A 17,998-nucleotide genomic window follows, 5' to 3' on the forward strand; every position below is an offset into this window, starting at 1 on the left:
ATGAACTCATTAAACCAAACTTGCAGTTCCCCAGATGAATGCCAAGGTACACCCTGAGCACAAATCAGAAAGCATTTTTCTTCTGCTTACTAACAAAAGGCACTTTAGTCCCAGTGATAATGTGTATAATATTAAATGGCAATCACACAAGCCCCCTTCTGCAGCCATTTAAAGTCTATTTGCAGCAGAAGAATAGGACAAAGCTTCCGCAATGAAGCTGACATTTAGGGTCACTAGTTAAAGAATGCAGCATGAAAGTAATCAATAAAGAGAAACAGACAAGCAATTATTTCCTTCAATAAAGAGCAGTTATCATTTCCAACAAGCTTTCTTAACATTATATATTATATTGGGGAGGTAAATGTTACTAGCCTTATCCTTTCGGTTCTTTTCCCTTGTTTACCAATAGGACATTTTGTGTGCTAAGCCTGGAAGGCCTATTTTTAAACCAATTGGTATCTGGTGCAAATAACTTTCTGCAAATAGAAAAGCCTGAGGGGGGGACAGTTCCAACCCCTGGTCCAATAAAAAGATACAAAGTGGTAGAAAAAAGAAAAAAAACACATTCAAACCTGGGCCTGCTGGAATGATTTTAACCTCTTCTTGAATCTGGATGGAAGAACAAAGTCACAGCCTTTTGCAAGGAAAGCTAACTCTCCTCGTAAATCTGGGTCCCTTCGCAGAGATGTTTCCTTGATCATCATCCTGGCTAGTTCCTGAGAAAGCGTCTTATCTTCCCAGCAGAGAAATAAAGTCCTTCTGGGAGATCACTTCAGTCACTATTTTCTTGGTTTTGCTTTTTTATGGTCAAGAAGTTCTATGTGAAACATACCTTGTCGTCTTCTTACTCACAGCAATAATGTTCAATCACTGTACCTCACCCCCAAGGCCAGAGAACTTTTTTTTGACATTCAAATAATCCCTGAGCATGTGTATCTCCAGATGCCTCTTTGCAATTCTTTATCAAGAGGCATGATCTACACCAGAATCTATGTCCCTGCTGGCTACATGACAGTCAGACAGGCTGTCCTTGGCTTGTAATAGAGCAGAGGTATTGTGGGAAAGGAAGCACCCACAACTACTACCAGTGGTGCTAAAGTTAGATATGCTGCAGAAGTAGCTAAATATATCACCTTCACAGATAGTTCTTGTTTTATGAGCTTCAGAGGTGAAATCTGAGGTGCAAACTTAATAGTCATCAGCCTTAGCAGGAAGTTAAATCTATGCTGTAGTACAAGCCTGTACAAAAACTATGTTAAGAGTTGCCCCAAAGAACACAGATTTTTCTAGCTTGAACTATAAACTAAAATTCTGAGGGGGCACTTTCTTTTCTTTATTATTTTCCAAAGGTTGCAGCTTTTCAGAATTTTTTCCCCACATATACCAGTTCCATTTTGTATCTCTCTCAAACAACTCTTTGTAACTGTGTCACATTATTTCCCAAAAGCTGATTTTACTTCTTCATAGGAAATTGTGGTTAGCAACTACAGTTTCTTACAGCCACTGTAGCACTAGCCCTAGTGCGGCAGCTCTATTAGGTTTTCTCTGGATAGTTGTAATGAATGGTAACAGGGAAAGGAAGCCATTTCAGGAAGAAATACTGTTTACTCAGTGTTTCTAATTCCAGACAATCTAAGCTAGAACAATTATATCAACAAGCAAGCAAACACCTTTTGGATTTAGTCAACTTAACCAAAACTGCATTGATTTTCTTTTTAAATTCACTTGCCTTCTCAGTCCTTAAAATTAGTATTAGTCCTTAAAATTAGTATTTCTAGGGTACAGCTTGAAGTGCTAAAAAAACATATAAAACTGGTTTGACTGGAGATTCTGGCAAAGCACAAAGCATTAACATTTATTTATTTATTTTGTAATTATATTTATTATCTGCCCTATCTTGTGGGACTTGGGGAGAATTACAATAAAATTTGTATCATGAGGGAATGACAGCTCTACAATGAAAAACTGCAAGTCTCTGAAAACCATTATCTGCAGAAAGCTCTTATGTATGCTTTCAAAAGTTACAAATGACTAGGACTGTTTGGCATGTGAATCCAGTGGGAAGCCCCAACTGGTGCACACATTAAGTTAAAGTCAAAATATTTATACACACGGAATATACACATGTGTAAGTCAGAAAGTGTCACAAAACTCTCAGTGACCATTTCCACACTGGGAACTTTGCTTCCCAGCTCCCACACAGGATCACAAATCTAGGGCAGATGAGTTGCACTGGGTCAAATGCACCCCTGTGCAGAAGCAGGAAGAGGTGGGGCAACCTGCCCCAACTCAAACTCCAGCCTGCAGCCTGGTGAGAAGCCTCCAGTGCAGAAATGGTCAATATGAGCTACTGCGTTTTCTTCATGATAATAATCTAAAGCCTGTTCAGTGAAAAGATCTGTACTCTTACCTTGATAAACTCTGGTGTCTGCTGAATTAGTGCTGCAGTAGGTTCTCTGGCTGCTGCACTTGGGTGGCTCTGCTGGAAAGCTGCAACAGAGGGGGTGGCCAGAGTTTCCTGAAGAATGTACATCACTTCCTTCTCTTTCGATAAGCTTCCCTTACCCATTCGAAATTCAACTAGTTCCTGGGCAAAGTCTTCAATACTCTCCAGGATACGCAATAGAAGGGTTTTGTCTTCTTCCTCCATTTTATGACCATTGGTTTCTATGAGTTTTGATAAAGAGGGAGAAGCACTTTTGTCTGTGAATGAGCAAGCTTTACTGTTGTTTTCAAGAGTTCGAGACGGATCAATATCTTTTAAACATGCAGTATCAATATCCTTACTTGAAGTCTCTCTTAGGGTTGTTTCCATTTTCTGTGAAAAATGCTCCAAGTCCAGCAGAAGTTTGTCTATCTCTTCTTGGTTGTTCTTTTTACTTTCTTCTTTAGAAATCTGAGCAGTAGCATCAAGGCTATTGATATTGGTTGCTTGAGTCAAAGTTTGAGCCAATGTTACAGATTGTCCTACAACAGGTAATTTTTTAGTTGTGTCCATAGCATGGACTTCCTTTTCAGCTCTATGCTGACTGCTCTTTGAATTCTCCCAACTTTCTCTACTCTTAACATTTGATATACCAACTAATTCCTTTTCCCTGTCTGATTCTTCCACAATGTACAGAGTTTCCATGGAAGAGATGCAGCTAGGCAGGCTTACAGATCCTAACTGAGGTAGTGAACAACCATCATTTTTATATCTTAAGTTGTCCTGTTGATTGTTGTCATGTAAATCAGTGGAGAAAAAATCTGTATTGAGGATCTGGGTAGGTTTTGATAAACCAATTGTATCAGTGGTGTTCCGGCTACCTTGCAAGTCCATAGCAAGAGACTGTCTTGTTAGTGTGGATGGAGAACGTACAACATCCTCATATTTAGGTGGCTGTTCATTGCCAAATATCGGGGGGAAATGAGCCTGTTGCAAAGCAGATAAACTGTTCATCAATTCTATCATGTCACTGGGCTCAGTGAGTCCAGGTTGTCTAAATTCAAAAGGCAGTTTTTTAAGGTAAGAAGAAAACCTTGTCATTAAATTCATATAGATAATTTCAGAGTTGACTAAGGGATCGTTACTGTTTCCTCCACTGCCACTACCTGAAGATTTCTTCTTGATGCACTGCTTTATTATATCAGTACACTTCTTCAAGTCTTCTGAGCATTTGAGCAAGATGTCCAAGCACATCTTAATATCTCCACTGGAAGAACCATCCAGCTTGTGCTTTTCCAAGATCTGTGTGATAAAGCTCTCCTCAGAGAAAGTTTGTAAAGGCATGGGGAAAGTAGAATTCACATTTCCCTCTACTGATGTTCTGGTGACTTGCCATTTCTCTTCAGGTAAGGAAACTTGTGACAGGCCAAAAGGAGGTGGGGAATTTTCATCATTGCTGAAATGTCCATAGATCAAGTCAAAATCTAGTGACCTTCGATTGAAAGGGTCTGACTTAACTTTTCTTCCTTTTCTGTAGGTCACGTGATTGGAAGAACTTCTCAACTTTTCAAATGAAAATTCTTTTATTTTTCCACTAGCAAGATTTATAGCTTCTCCAGTGATATTCTTCAGGCTTCCAGTGCTTTGAACTGAAGACCCCTTTTTGAGTCTTGGATTATTAGGGAGAATTTGGTGATAATCTTCATCCCCAGTCAAGGAAAGGGAATTTTCGGGCATTGAAAACCTGCGGGTCAGATCTGAACATTTTCTGTCTGAAGTAGGAACCTTCACTAGCTCTGCACAAACACTGTGGTGCGCCACTATACACATAACTCCTTGCTTGAATACCTGACATGCTCCAGTGCAGTAATGCACAGCTTGTTGGAGTCTCCGATCTATCACAACGCTGCTGTAGCAATTTGCTGTTGTCACAACACGCCTATAGGTTGCAGCCATAATGTGAATTCCAATTAGCTATACTATGAACTAAGATAACAGTCCCATTACCTCTTCTCCAAACAGCCTGCTTTGATATTTAATACATTTTATATATGTAAGTTCCAGGGTGCTCCTGTTAATTATGAAAGTAATCTGAAACCTTGGAAAAGCAATTAATTGTCAAGACTTCGTAGTTAAGAGGGCTAAGGAAGATGACTGTTAAAAATTAACACAATAGTGTTCTGATGAAAGACTATCCCCCTTCTCTCAATCCAAATAAATGTCAGAGGTAGATTGTAGAACTTCAGTCAACTTGGGGGAGAAAGGGATGGTCCGGTTTTCTCTTGAGTATGTTGCCCTAATTTGCTGCTTTGATTTTCAGACACCATTTAAAAGCAAAAAGGATGTCATACAGTTGAAGAATCAAACTGGGCCATTGAGAAGGGAGATACCTGCAATTGCAAATAGTATCAGTAAGCAAAATGTTCCATTGCAGCTAATAATTCACTTTTTCCTTCATATTTTATGCAGTCATTTTAAAACCTGCATAGGTAAGTCTTTATTTTGACTTTGGTAAAGCTCTATATGTTGACTAAGACACTTTAAACTCATATAATTGACATTTTGTTTCATATAATGGCTCTGCATAACCAATACATAGTTTGCCCAAGTAAATCAAAGTTATTACTTCATCAATTAAATGACAAGGGTTTATACGTCCATTAAATGACAAGGATTTAAATATGGAAACCGACAATAAAAACAGGATGCTATGCAGGCTAGAGAAAGTCATGCTTAAGATCCAACGAAAACATAACTTAAAGCAATAGCCTCTAAAATGTCCTATGGATTTCAACATGATTTCACTTTTTCTGGATTTGGACAATGATAATAAAATGCAGAATACTTTCCTCCACCATCCTAAGTATATTTTATGTAGACCTGTAGATCTGTGAAGGTTATACCTTCATGCTGAAATGTCTAATATTGCAATCTCAATAGTCAACTGAATAATATACAAATTTTGTAACAGATGCACAAGTAACTTATAATTTTATTATTTTAATATTTATTCTGTCTTCTCTTAGCAGACTTGATATTTGGTGTGAGTATCCAAGGTATTATTCAGTCAACATATTTTCTTTATCTATTTTTATTGCACTGAAAACATCAACATTGTTACATTCCTATTTTTTCAGGGCATTCCTACGTAATGGGCCCCATTTAGGATTGTGCAGTTATATTCTGTCTCAGTTTTATCTGCCTCACAGAGCTACTATGAGAATAGAAAAATTTAAGCTGCTCTGAGTCCCCAATGGGAAGAAAAGCAAATTATAAATAAATACAACATATTATTATAGCACAGTTAGTTCCTGATTAAAGAGTAACTAAAAGTTTTATTCTGTTACCCAGTAATATTAGAAAAACAGAAAGCATAGAAAACTTATCCTCGGGGAGGGGTTTTGGATCAGTGGAAGCACTAGGTTCAGTCTTCAGCATCTTCACTACAGGTAGGAGGTGATGTGAAAAAACCACTGCCTGAGCCCCTGGATAGCTGCTGCTAGTCTAAGGAGAGCTTACTGACCTTGATGGACTTAACAGTCTAGCTTTGGGCAGGGCTGTGGCTCAGGAGTAAGTCATCTGCTTGGCATGCAAGACATCCCAGGTTCAATCCTTGTCATCTCCAGTTAAAAGGGCCAGGCAGTAGGTAATGTGAAAGGACTCTGCCCGAGTCTCTGAAAAGCTGCTGCTAGTCTTGGGCAATACCAACCTTGACACACCAAGGGTCTGATTCAGTATAAGGCAGATTCATGTGTTTGCTTACTTTAAAATTATTTAACGTAGTCATTCTTAGTGATCCAAACAAAAACAGATATTACATTCTTATTTATTATTTTAAGCAACTCATGGGACATTCCTAGGCATATATCACTTTTGCTTCAATACAGGCTTCATTTTAACACCACTAATAAATACCTTTGATAAGTCATACCGATAAAACCATAGATGACTGGTGGTAAGTTGCAGCACATGACCAGTAGATGGCAAAATGTCTACATCACAGTATAAAGGCATTCTTTCCTAAAGCACATGTACCTGGAGGCCTAATATGGGACAACCACTACAGGCAGCAAGTTTCAATAGAAACAAGAGTGTGGCCTTCCTATACACTACTATAGTTACAAATATTTAAGGAAGCCAAATGTGCTAAAATAAAGACTGGAATGTGCATCAGGTAATCTGACACAGATCTCTTCGTTTTGTTCTCGCAGAGATGTGGAAACAGTGAAAACAACGGTTGCTGCCATATGTATTAATACAGCTGTGTTCTTAGATATAAAAAATAATGCACAATTATTTGACCACCCAAATCGACCAGTTTATTAACCAACCCTGATTGTTACAGGTGAAAAATTCAGGCAGGTAGCTGAGTTAGTTTGTTGCTGCAAAACGAACACAATTCCTGTTTTACTTTCACTGTGGGGTGTAGATGTTTAGCCAAAGGCTACCTTTTCAGATGATCTGCGGGAGCCATAATGGTTCACCAGCATACTGAATAATCAGGGTTGGCTAATAAACTAGTTGATTTGGGTGGTCAAAAAAATGTATTATTTTTATATCTCAGCTACCTGCCTGGATTTTTCACCTGTAACAATTTGGATGCAATTGTCTGCATCCAAAATAATGAGATCCTAACATTTAGACTATTATAAACTATAATAATGGCATAGACATACTTTTCACCAACAACCTGCTTATCAATTCCAATTGTCTCTGTCCAGCTAATGTGCGATCTGAAAGCAATTTGCCTGTAGGGTCACCAGTGGGTGGTAATGCAAGACAGGGCACAATTCACGCAGGGGGCATATCTTTGAGTAATTTTTTATTGGGCAAGATGGCACATCTACACTGAGAGGGAAGCACTGGGTATAGGATAGTCTAGAGAGCCAGACACAATGAACTGTACTTTTATTCAATGATTTATCACAACTACTTCTGCGTAAATCCTTCCACAAAAATTGCTTAAAATGTTAGATATTTGTTCTAATTTCAACAGATATTAGATACAGTGGCCTAGTCGATGCTTGAAGAGGCTTTTCTTGAAAATAAATGGCTGAGCATTATTAATTCTGACCACAAATAAAAATCTGGTAAGAAGATGTCATCTTTTTATTTCTCTAAGCCAGCAGTTGTTTTCCAGTTGGGCTTGTGGTAGCATGATCTACCGTAAGTGTAGTTTATATGGATTGCTGCCATGCAACTAGTTCCAACCTTGAGGGCAGGGAATTGGTTTCATAAAATGAACTTCAAATAACAGGAGGTTTTTTTTTTTGGTGTACTCATATAATAAACTGCTCTTTCCCATTTGTCATAAAATATGAGTCATATCTGAAGGAAGAAAATATTCCAGAGAATAACTGTACAGACAGTTGTCTTAAAGACCGTTTATGCTCTGGAGGTTTCATGCTGAGCTGCAGGCTGGAGTTTTAGTCGTGGCAGGTTGCCCCACCTCTTCCTGCACCCCCACAGGGGAGCACTTGGCCCGGTGCACCTCATCGGTCCCCAATTTGTGCTCCTGCACAGGACCTGGGGCAGTGAAGTTCCCAGTGCATAAATGGTCAAAAACATGAAGTGTGCTCCGTACATTTAATGATTATACTTCACAGTTAACTGAAACATTACTGATTTAGGGTGTTTATGTAACATGGTTCAGCCACAATTTAGTTCGCTTGTATGTTATGTGTGACAAATAAACATAAAGCACACTTAATAATTAGTCACTAAGGAGGACCTGTGTGCTACTTTCAAAATCTTGCCCCTCCTCCAAGATTTCAATAGTTATAGTGGTGCTACAGGGTTGCCATTCACGGTTTAAATGTAGTATGTACGTGAATACTGGTTGGTTGTCAAAAGGCATGCAGAGGCTGGCTATCAAGGAATTTTAAAAAATAATAGGTCAAGGTGATGGCCTACTTGAATTTCTCCAAATCTTGTCTAGAACCCCTAGGAATATCTAGATCTGGATTTACACTCTTCACAAGCATATTCTAATATCTCAATTCCCACTCCGCAAAACATTTGGTTATAAGATGCAGTAGCAATGAAGGATATGAAAGATATGCATTTGAATTAAAGTGTAAACTGTGGGTTGGGAAATTCCTGATGATTTCAGAATTCAGTATTCAGGGAGATGAGAGACTTCAGTTAATACCATCACTCTTCAGACCTAGCATGATCTCTACATTGTGGGCATCAGTTGTAATTCTGATAGTTCTCCAGGCCCAACCTGAAGGCTAGCAACCCTGATAGTGGACATTAAAGAAGGGAACAAAATATGGTTGATGATACAGGATCGGGAAGAACTATATTAGACTCTTTTGTCCAGACTCCAGAAGAGGACTCTATTTAGAAATTACTGGAATATGCAATCAGATTTTCCTTAAATTAGACAGGATTTGTTGGGGGAGCAATAATATGCAAAGGACTCAACATGATTGCATTTTATTTGTTATATATATATATATATATATATATATATATATATATATATACCTTTAATTTTGTGTTTATAAATTAGGTTACATAGGAATACTACTGCTACTAATAATAAATAATATAAAGCCTGATAGCAAAGAAAGAAGGGTGACAGCAAGAGAGATAGAGAGAATAATGGAGAAGAAGGTAAGGAACGTTTTGGAATGGTGTTCACAGGCAGGAAGGAGGAATCTCTCCCAGTCCAGACTACACAAACATTCAACGTGAGCTCTTTTTGGCGGTGATTCTGGAGAGCATGATAATTTCTTCTACTACTTTTTAATTAATAACTCTTTTTGCCAAGTAAAATATAAATCACAGAAGGACCAAAAGAACGGAGAATGGAAATGGAAAAATAATAATGTTACATCATTTTATGCTATGGGCAAATTTTGAGAACAGACACACTATGTTTGTCCTGGCAAAATGTTCCTAGTGACTGTCCTAGCTTCTCTATGCTTCAATACATCTATTAACATGTAATTATTACCTTTTTTTCCTTAGGCAGTTTCAGATAAACTGTTTTTTTTAACCATAGAAACTGACTAGGAAGCAGAGGTGGAGTTGCTATCCTTGCCCTGAAAGACATATTTATTTATTTTAATGATATTCAGCTGGCAGAGTTTACTAAATTCTGTTCTAAGGTCCTAGGCAGGAATGCAAGTTTATATTTTAGTATAGAATAGATTACTTGCTACTAACTGGGAAGATGAATTTCTACAAGCTGCTATAAGTAATCACAAGTACCCAAACAAAGAACTGCATCAAATTCACTGCCAAATTTAACTGCTGTCCTGCCCATAACTGATCTTACGGGGGGGGGGGTGGATACCTATACCTATAAGAATAACTTTTTCATTAGTTTTCTTCATTTGACTGGCTATTGTTCCGGTGGATCTGCAACTACTCCCCTCACCACTGAATTTAATGGTCTGAAATTAATTCATGACACAACTAAGTACACCATGGCAGTCTTCCTTCTAGACTTCCACAAAATTACCACAAAGGATATTCTTCCCCTTCCTTCCTTCCTTCCTTCCTTCCTTCCTTCCTTCCTTCCTTCCTTCCTTCCTTCCTTCCTTCCTTCCTTCCTTCCTTCCTTCCAAGACATATTTGACTCCCAGGACAAGTAATCAGAAGAGCAAGCTTAATTCAGGAGCACCCAATTTTTACAATAAACTTGTCAAAGCAAACATTTGTGGAAGGTTATTATAGAGTGCATTAATGGACACATGAACACTAGCCATAGAAGAGACACAGTGCTTATTCTGTTGGCCATTGTAATTTTATATGCAAGAGCGTGGCACCAATCCGATGCCGGGACGGCTCACTGTTGTGGCTGAATGGTTGTCTCATCTGAGTAACTGCCAAACTTCTAATCTTTAAGAAATTAGTCCCATATAATTTTGTTTGCCAGGCGTTGAAGAAGATTCTGGGTGTATTCAAGGATACACACAGTTTGCCTAGCTATTAGGAGCTCAGTGAGAAAATCTGCTTGCCATGTCAACAGTTCCAAGTTCAGTCCTTCACATCGCTCATTTAAAAGGATCAAGTGGTATACATAAAGTTGCCTTATACTGAATCAGACCATTAGGTCAGTATTGTCTACTCAGGTTGGCAGTGACTTTCCAGGGTCTTAGACACAGGTCTTTCACATCACCTTCTACTTGATCATTTTAACTGGTGACTGAATCTGGGACTTCCTGTATGCCAAGCAGATGCTCTTCTACTGAATCCCTCTCCAATAAGTGATATGAAAGACATTCAGCGAAGACCCTGGTGAGCTGCTGCTGCCAATCTGAGTAGACAATACTAAAGGCAACAGACCAAAGGTCTGAGTCAGTATAATGCTGCTTCATGTGTCTGTATGAATTATACTCGTGTTTTGTAGTGTGCCATTAATGTCCATGCAACAGTGCTGCACAATTCAAGGGGGGAAAAGTAAAACTCTCTTTTGTGTAACTTGTCTACTCTATCTACAGTCTCCTTATCAAGGAACCCGACAAGCTTCTAAAGAACCTCAGAGATTCTAGAAATGCAGTTTTAAAACCACTGGGGGACCTTGGCTTGTTTCCTAGTTGTAATACAACGACTAGTTTCCTCGCCTGACTCAGGCAATTCTTTCCAGACTCAGAACAAATGACTTATTCTTCTTGACCTGAGCCCAGAAACCATCTTTTCTTTTTACTCCTCCTCTTGAATTTGTTTCATATCTTCCAGTTTCTGTAAGATACAAAACACAAGTTCTTGAGCCAGCAGCTAGATTCAGTGCTAATGCTATAATGCACACCCTAACTTCAACCTTTGTGCTTTCCTAAATTACAACTAGTTGGGGCACAAATCCAAGAGAGAGTTAGAAAAGCAATTCTAAAATATCACTAGGATACAAAACCTGAATTAAAGCTTTATGGACAGCCTTAATTTTAGTATTTTCTGGATCTCCACCACTTAATTTTCAGCATTACTTTAGGTACCTTTTATATTTAATATATATGTAAGGAGAAATTATGATATAAAAACTGCGTTAACAGATTTGGAAGATCATGTTTAGAAGGAAGCTCCTTGCTCAGATGGCATTTCAGTTTCAGCTTTTGTTACTTCCAACAACAGGGCAATCATAAGAAGTTAAAAAGAAGAATGAATATATCTATATCTATATCTATATCTATATCTATATCTATATCTATATCTATATCTATATCTATATCTATATCTATATCTATATCTATATCTATATCTATATCTATATCATCTAGCTTCAGGATATTTGTAAAGAAAATACACAAACCAGAAATACACAGACCTATTGATCAAATACATACCACAGCACAAACCAATTCAACTGAGGGAATTTTTTTTAAAGAAACCAATTAAAATCAGTCATCATGGAATAGCTAAGTATGGCATTGAGGCACACTCAGTCAATTCTCTCTTCCTCTTGCTTCCTCTGTGCACTCTTCTTCAGTTACTTCTTATTTAGCATTATATCTGAACTGGCAAATTATGGCTTATGTTTGCCCTTCGAGTCTGGATTGCAAAACATGGTTTAAACTGATTTGCAATCCTGATTTGGAGAGCAAGAGCCAACCATAGTTTGCTGGTTCAGATCAAACAACAAACTACAGTTTGTGCTAAACAGGAATTAACTAATTGAATCAGCGTGCACAACTTAGGGGAGCAGGGAAGAGATGTTTGAACCCATCCCAAAAGCTAGTTGACTTCATGCAAGAGGGTTTAACTTTCATTTTCAGATACATTGCATTTTCTTCTATATTTTTATAGCTTATCTCAAATTCTGGCATCCATAAACAATATACTGTTCCAGCACTGATTTCCAAATGATCAGATGTATTTTGTGGGATGCGACAGTTGCAAATAAAGAATATGCTAGGAGTGGTAAGGAGGATTCATGTTGTAGAGTTTGGACATTTTGATGGCCATGTTTCTTCTCCATATGTACATTTCATACATCTTTCAGACATTCAGCTTCTTTTTACTAAACATGGAATTTAGTAAAGTTTTGATTAAACATGGAGTTTTACTAAGAATGGAGTAGAATCACTCTATTAGCCCACATGTTCAGCTAAACATCTGCATCAAGCCCTTATGCATGTAGCAAATGTACCACTGTAACAAAATAAGAGTGAAAGAACCATCTTCTTGTTTTATAATGTGCTGCAGCCAAATCTTATTAGTGCTGAAAAGCATACCACTTATTTCTACTACATATTCTCAAGTTTACAAGGCGGGCCCCGGGCTAAGAACAGTTTTCACCACATGTAATTCCATAACATTCTGCACAAAAATAGCCCATGAGATACAGCAAGCTATAAAATATAATACATAATAGGCATACCAACTTACCCAAATGTATTTAAAATAAGTTTAAACATCCTAAATTGGGTTAATTTAAGTCAGCTCCCTTCAACTTCACCTAAGCATTCATAAAAAGCTGTCAAGACTGGAAACAGCTGTTATACACCTGCCCAGGATATTTCCACTTCTGGGATGCTACCCTACTGTTCTTCCCAGAATCTCAAATTACAGTTTTTGAAATGCCATGCTGGGTTTCAAATTTTAATAAAGTTAACTTAGAGGAAAAATTATCAGGTTTCTCTTCCTCTACAGTACTGCACTGATTTATTTACATATGAATAGTTTGAATTCAACAATTCATTGGTGCAAAACACATTACAGGCTTTATAAACCTACACTCATGTAACTCTTGCATTGAGCTGGCAAAGCTACCTGCTTTCTGCTATAGAATTCTTGTCTACATCCAAAAACAAACATTTCACATAACAAAACACTGAGTGGTAGGACTAAAATTACCAGTCAACTGTGTTCGTCTACTAATGTTATCTGAGCCACTTAAAATTTAGTAAGGCAGTCATTGCAGCCGCAAGATATTTTTACTTTTAAACTGTTTTGATAAAAGCCATTGCAAGAAGAAATGCTGCTGGCAACGGCACAGGAGACCTTAAAAAGAAACTTATCTTATGAACTGGTGCTTTAATGTGAAACGTGTGGTGGATTAATACTTCCCAATTCTGGAACACTCTGTGTGCAAACATATGTCACTGTTTCAACTCTACAAGTAGATAAATCCCTCTAGCCCCAGAATGATTGCTACTACCTTTGGCTACTAATATTTATTAATCCTGTTTCACTTCTAATCTTTAATTTATAGTTAGTTTTGTAATGCCTAATAGGTCGTCATTATTCCTGTTTTGCAGGAAAGTTACTTATCCAAGGCCTAAGAGTAACTTTACAGAAGACATACAACTTTGGATCCTGCACTAGACTACAGTGCCCTTACTTCAGTTCCTGTTATACATTTCCCAACTCCTGTTTTATCAGTCACCATTCTGCTCCATTTTGGCTGGCTAATCCAATGTATGAGAAGCCCTCTTCTATTCTCTGTGTTGTACAAAGCATCTTCCTCTCCAGGCAGCGCTTCTTTCTTAAGTGCCCTCTACAAGAGGCCTGAAAACCAAGACAAGCCCACAGCCAGGAGAACCAATCCAGCAAGAGTCAGCCTGGACTAAGGGAGGGTTTGCATTGTTTATTCAAAACAATGCCTACAGAAATGTCTATCACCTCAGTAATTCAACGCCATGCGAGGATAAGTTAAGCGCAACAAGGGCACACATCCTTTTTCAGGAGAGTGGCAACCCACTTAGTCACAGTTTCCGAGCGGGGCGTGTGCATGCCCGTGTGGACGCATCTTGATCTCAGCAACTGCCTGCAAAGGCGACAGTACTGAGGTAAAGCTGCGGGTGCTGGTCGTCTGGGATGGCTGAGCCCAGAAATAAGGAACCCCCCCCCCTCCAGGCGCCCCCCGCCGCCGGTTTGTTCTCCGCTTCCCAACTTCCCCTTTCTGAGCCTCGGCTGTCACCTTCGTGGGGACAGCTGAAGCGCCCAAGTGCCCCGAAGGAGGTCAACATTCTTGAGGCGGCGGGACTCCTGTCCGCGGCCGCTCCCTCCTCCTCTCCCCCCCCCCCGTCTTCTCCGCCCCCTGCCCAAGCCAAGACTCAGCGTGGTTCCAGGCAGCCCGCGAGAGAACTGGGGGAAGGGGCTGCTGCTATTGCCGCCGCCGCCACCGCCTCCTTCGCGCCAGTTGCTCGCTCAACCCCTTGCGGGCCGCGGATAACAGGGCGGCGGGGACAGCTGCGCGGCACCTACCCGATGCCGGGACGGCTCCCTCTCCCATCCTGGGGCGCTCTTCGGAGTCGACCCTCCTGCTGCGCCCTGGAGGCGGCTCTGCCTCTTTTCCTGTCCCTTCCGCACAACGAAGGGGGCGCCCAAAGAACGCGTCCCAGGGAGAATGGGGAGGGGAGGAGAAAAGGAGGAGAAAAGCCGAGGCAGCGGCGGATCCCTGCCAAGAGAGGGCCGGGCCGGGCCGGGCCGCTGGAGCAGCGCAGCAGAGAGCGCTCTGGCGAACTCCGAGGCGGGACCTTCGCGTTTTAGGGCCAACTCCTAATTTTAGGGCAAACTCTTCTGCCTTCGGCGTCCCGGGACTGCTCGCGCCTTAAGGCCCAGGCGGGAGGAGAGTGTCGTGGCCAGGGGGCTCTCGGCTCAACCCCATCTTCTTCGAGGGTCCCGTCCGAGGGAGCGGTCACGGCCGTCGCCCTCCCGGGACCCGTGGAGTGAGGCAGGCAGTTCTTTTGGAGTTCAGGCGCGTTAGGTGGGCGTTTAAAACAAAAGGCCAACGCCCTCCTGAGCAGAAATCGGGATTTCGGCTTGAAGGGCGCGCTGCTAAGGAAAGTTTTGCAAGAACTGTGGACGTTCTTGAAAGGCTCGAGAGGAAACCAATGTTTTATTATCCACTTTATGAATCAAATGACTGTGCAGCTTCACTCAAGCCTTTGTAGCCCTCAGGTCTGGCGTGTCTGAAATGCCAGCTGCCGTTTCCTGTCACTTTTGACTCCGGGGTGGTTTCAGTTGTTTTCGCATGCGAAATACACCCGCCTCGCTCATTTTCGCTCTGGCTTGCTCTCACCGCACCCATCTTGCACTAATCAACTCCGTCTTCAGCGGGTTGAAGTTGGCACTTAGTTCAATCTAGTAGAGGAAACAAGGATTTGTACTCTAGGATAATTTTTGGATCCAACATTCATGTCACTTGTGAGATGCCCTTACAGGGTGCCAGGCCAAAATCTGGTTTGCCGCAAAGGATTCGAATTCATGCCCTTAGTAATCTTATACAAATAATGGCTTTAAATATATATATATATATATCTTGTACTCCAAAATAACATTTGGCCCATACAAGTTATATTTCTTTGTCACCAGGAAGCTTTTACAATAAATAATATATATATTTTTAAAAAAATTAAAATCTGCATGGGCTTATTTCCCAGTTCAATATTAAATAGAGCATATTAGGCAGGCCCCATTACCATTTCAGGGGCTTTAATTGCTGTAGGTCAGGCATATCCTACCTTGAACACTGATTTGATCTCAATACAGCAAAATACTAATATGTCCCCGGGGCCTCAAGGGGCAGTTCCACAATGTTACTTTTATATGAATCCTGGAAATGTATGGTGCCTTCATTATAGTTGTTTTATTTACAAATAGTGAAGCAGAACACAGTGGACACATTCAAATGGGTAGCTGTGTTGGTCTGAAGTAGCACAATAAAATCAGAGTCCAGTAGCACCTTTAAGACCAACAAAGATTTATTCAGGGCGTGAGCTTTCGAGTGCAAGCGCTCTTCTTCATGTAAGAAGATCATAGGCTGATGAAGAGCGCTTGCACTCGAAAGCTCATGCCCTGAATAAATCTTTGTTGGTCTTAAAAGTGCTACTGGACTCTGATTTTACAGTGGACACAGATAGACACTCTTCCACCAAGCAGCAATTGTTCAGAGCTGCTTTGGCATCTGTCAATTTACAACTTTTTCTTCATTTTCATCTCCTATTTCAAAATGCAAAAACTCCCTTTGGCTGTCTCTGCTCTTCCTTCTAGTTTTGAAGGCTGGATTCCACACTAATTAAGAAACACCGCCATTCTTTCAACAAGTTTCTGTCTTCTGTCAGATAACACTCTAGGCAAAACTATAGTGATCAACTAATTCAAAAAAACTCATAACACCATGGAAAAACTCATAACACCATGGTAGCTGTTGTTTTTTTTAAATGAAATACTACTTGTCAGGATTTCTTCCTTGTAGATTAACTCTACATGGATGTGTCAACATCAACTATCAGTGCAGTAATGAGTGTGTATGAAGTGTTGTCATGTCACAATTGAGTTATAACGACTGATTACAAGCAAGCGTATGTTGTATTTGGACCAGTTGTGTAGGTTGTAAAAAATTGTATCTTAGAATCTCATACCAGGAACACAATTTCAAACTAGTCCAGGTTTTAGCAAAACAGGTTATAACTTGGGCCAAGCCTGTTGCATTCAGGAATACAACAAGCACTAGATTGGGGGTGGTGATGGTGGAAGAACTCTGTGGATGGCCTCTCCCTCCCCCCATGACCTTGAAAGGCTGCAGGCTGGAGGTCCCAAGCAGGGAACTCACTGGCAGGGGCAGCTCTCACGCACCAGGGATCTGCAGCCTCTGAACCTCCATGGGAAGTGGAAGGAGGAACTGGTGGTTAGGGGTGGGGAAGGCTGTCTGCTGGACAGTAGACATGCCCCTCCTCCAAGGCCTTACCAGAAATATATTATGTGGAATAGATAATATTTGGGTATTTATGCCAAATTTAGAAACTGTTTCTAGTTTGCTTGTACCTTTCTGATGAGTTAGTGTAAATTGTCACATGTAAATTGTCTGATGTTCTAAGCCACATATCAAGGGTAGTGAATCTAGATAGAATGTTATTGTGACAGACTTCAGGGTTATGAGAAATTGCTGTGTGTCAGAATCACTCCTCTAAAGCAGGGGTAGTCAAACTGTGGCCCTCCAGATGTCCATGGACTACAATTCCCAGGAGCCCCTGCCAGCAGACACTGACAGGGGCTCCTGGGAATTGTAGTCCATGGACATCTGGGGGGCCGCAGTTTGACTAAAGGTAAAGGTATCCCCTGTGCAAGCACCGAGTCATGTCTGACCCTTGGGGTGATGCCCTCCAGCGTTTTCATGGCAGACTCAATACGGGGTGGTTTGCCAGTGCCTTCCCCAGTCATTACCGCTTACCCCCCAGCAAGCTGGGTACTCAGTTTGACACAGTTTGACTACCCCTGCATAACCTGCCTAAAGCATAACCTGCCTTTCTGATGCAAGCGAAACACAATGGTTGATTTCTTATGCCATAACGGTTGATTTCTTATGCCACGAATTGTGGGAATTAGAAGCTACAATGGATCTTTTTGATGTGTTGACATTTATTGACAAAACAACAGGAAGAAAATTTGGAAAATAATTTCTAGGGTTTTTCATACAATTTCCCCCCCCCCCTTAGAAATGAGTCCCACTGAATTCAATATGAAATACTTTATCAATTTTATATCCTGCTCCCACTCTCCTGAATGGGTCTCTGTTCAGTTAACAGCATTTAAAATACAATGCAAAGATACAATAAATCATCTTTTAAAATATAACATGGTTAAAAATATTTCCCCATTAAAATCTATCAACTATAA

At 40.3% G+C, this 17,998-nt stretch overlaps 1 protein-coding gene across 3 annotated transcripts in view; it reads right to left on the reverse strand.

Moving 5' to 3' along the window:
• Window positions 1–15,034, reverse strand: part of PPP2R3A (protein phosphatase 2 regulatory subunit B''alpha) — a 44,258-nt gene extending 29,224 nt beyond the window's left edge. The window contains exons 1-3 of one of the 3 annotated variants that reach the window (XM_077349214.1): window positions 14,585–15,034; window positions 2,788–4,815; window positions 2,411–2,667 (exon numbers count right to left, since the gene is read on the reverse strand). In XM_077349214.1, coding sequence (XP_077205329.1) covers window positions 2,411–2,667; window positions 2,788–4,381 — 1,851 coding nt within the window. In that variant the 5' untranslated portion in view covers window positions 4,382–4,815; window positions 14,585–15,034. Of the gene's footprint in view, window positions 1–572; window positions 2,347–2,410; window positions 4,816–14,584 lie in introns of those variants that run through there. The other 2 variants (XM_077349213.1, XM_077349215.1) reach the window with 2 other exon arrangements.
• Between the last annotated feature and the right edge of the window lie 2,964 nt (window positions 15,035–17,998).

This window comes from Paroedura picta, chromosome 8 (assembly GCF_049243985.1).
Source record: "Paroedura picta isolate Pp20150507F chromosome 8, Ppicta_v3.0, whole genome shotgun sequence".
Lineage (NCBI taxonomy): Eukaryota > Metazoa > Chordata > Lepidosauria > Squamata > Gekkonidae > Paroedura > Paroedura picta.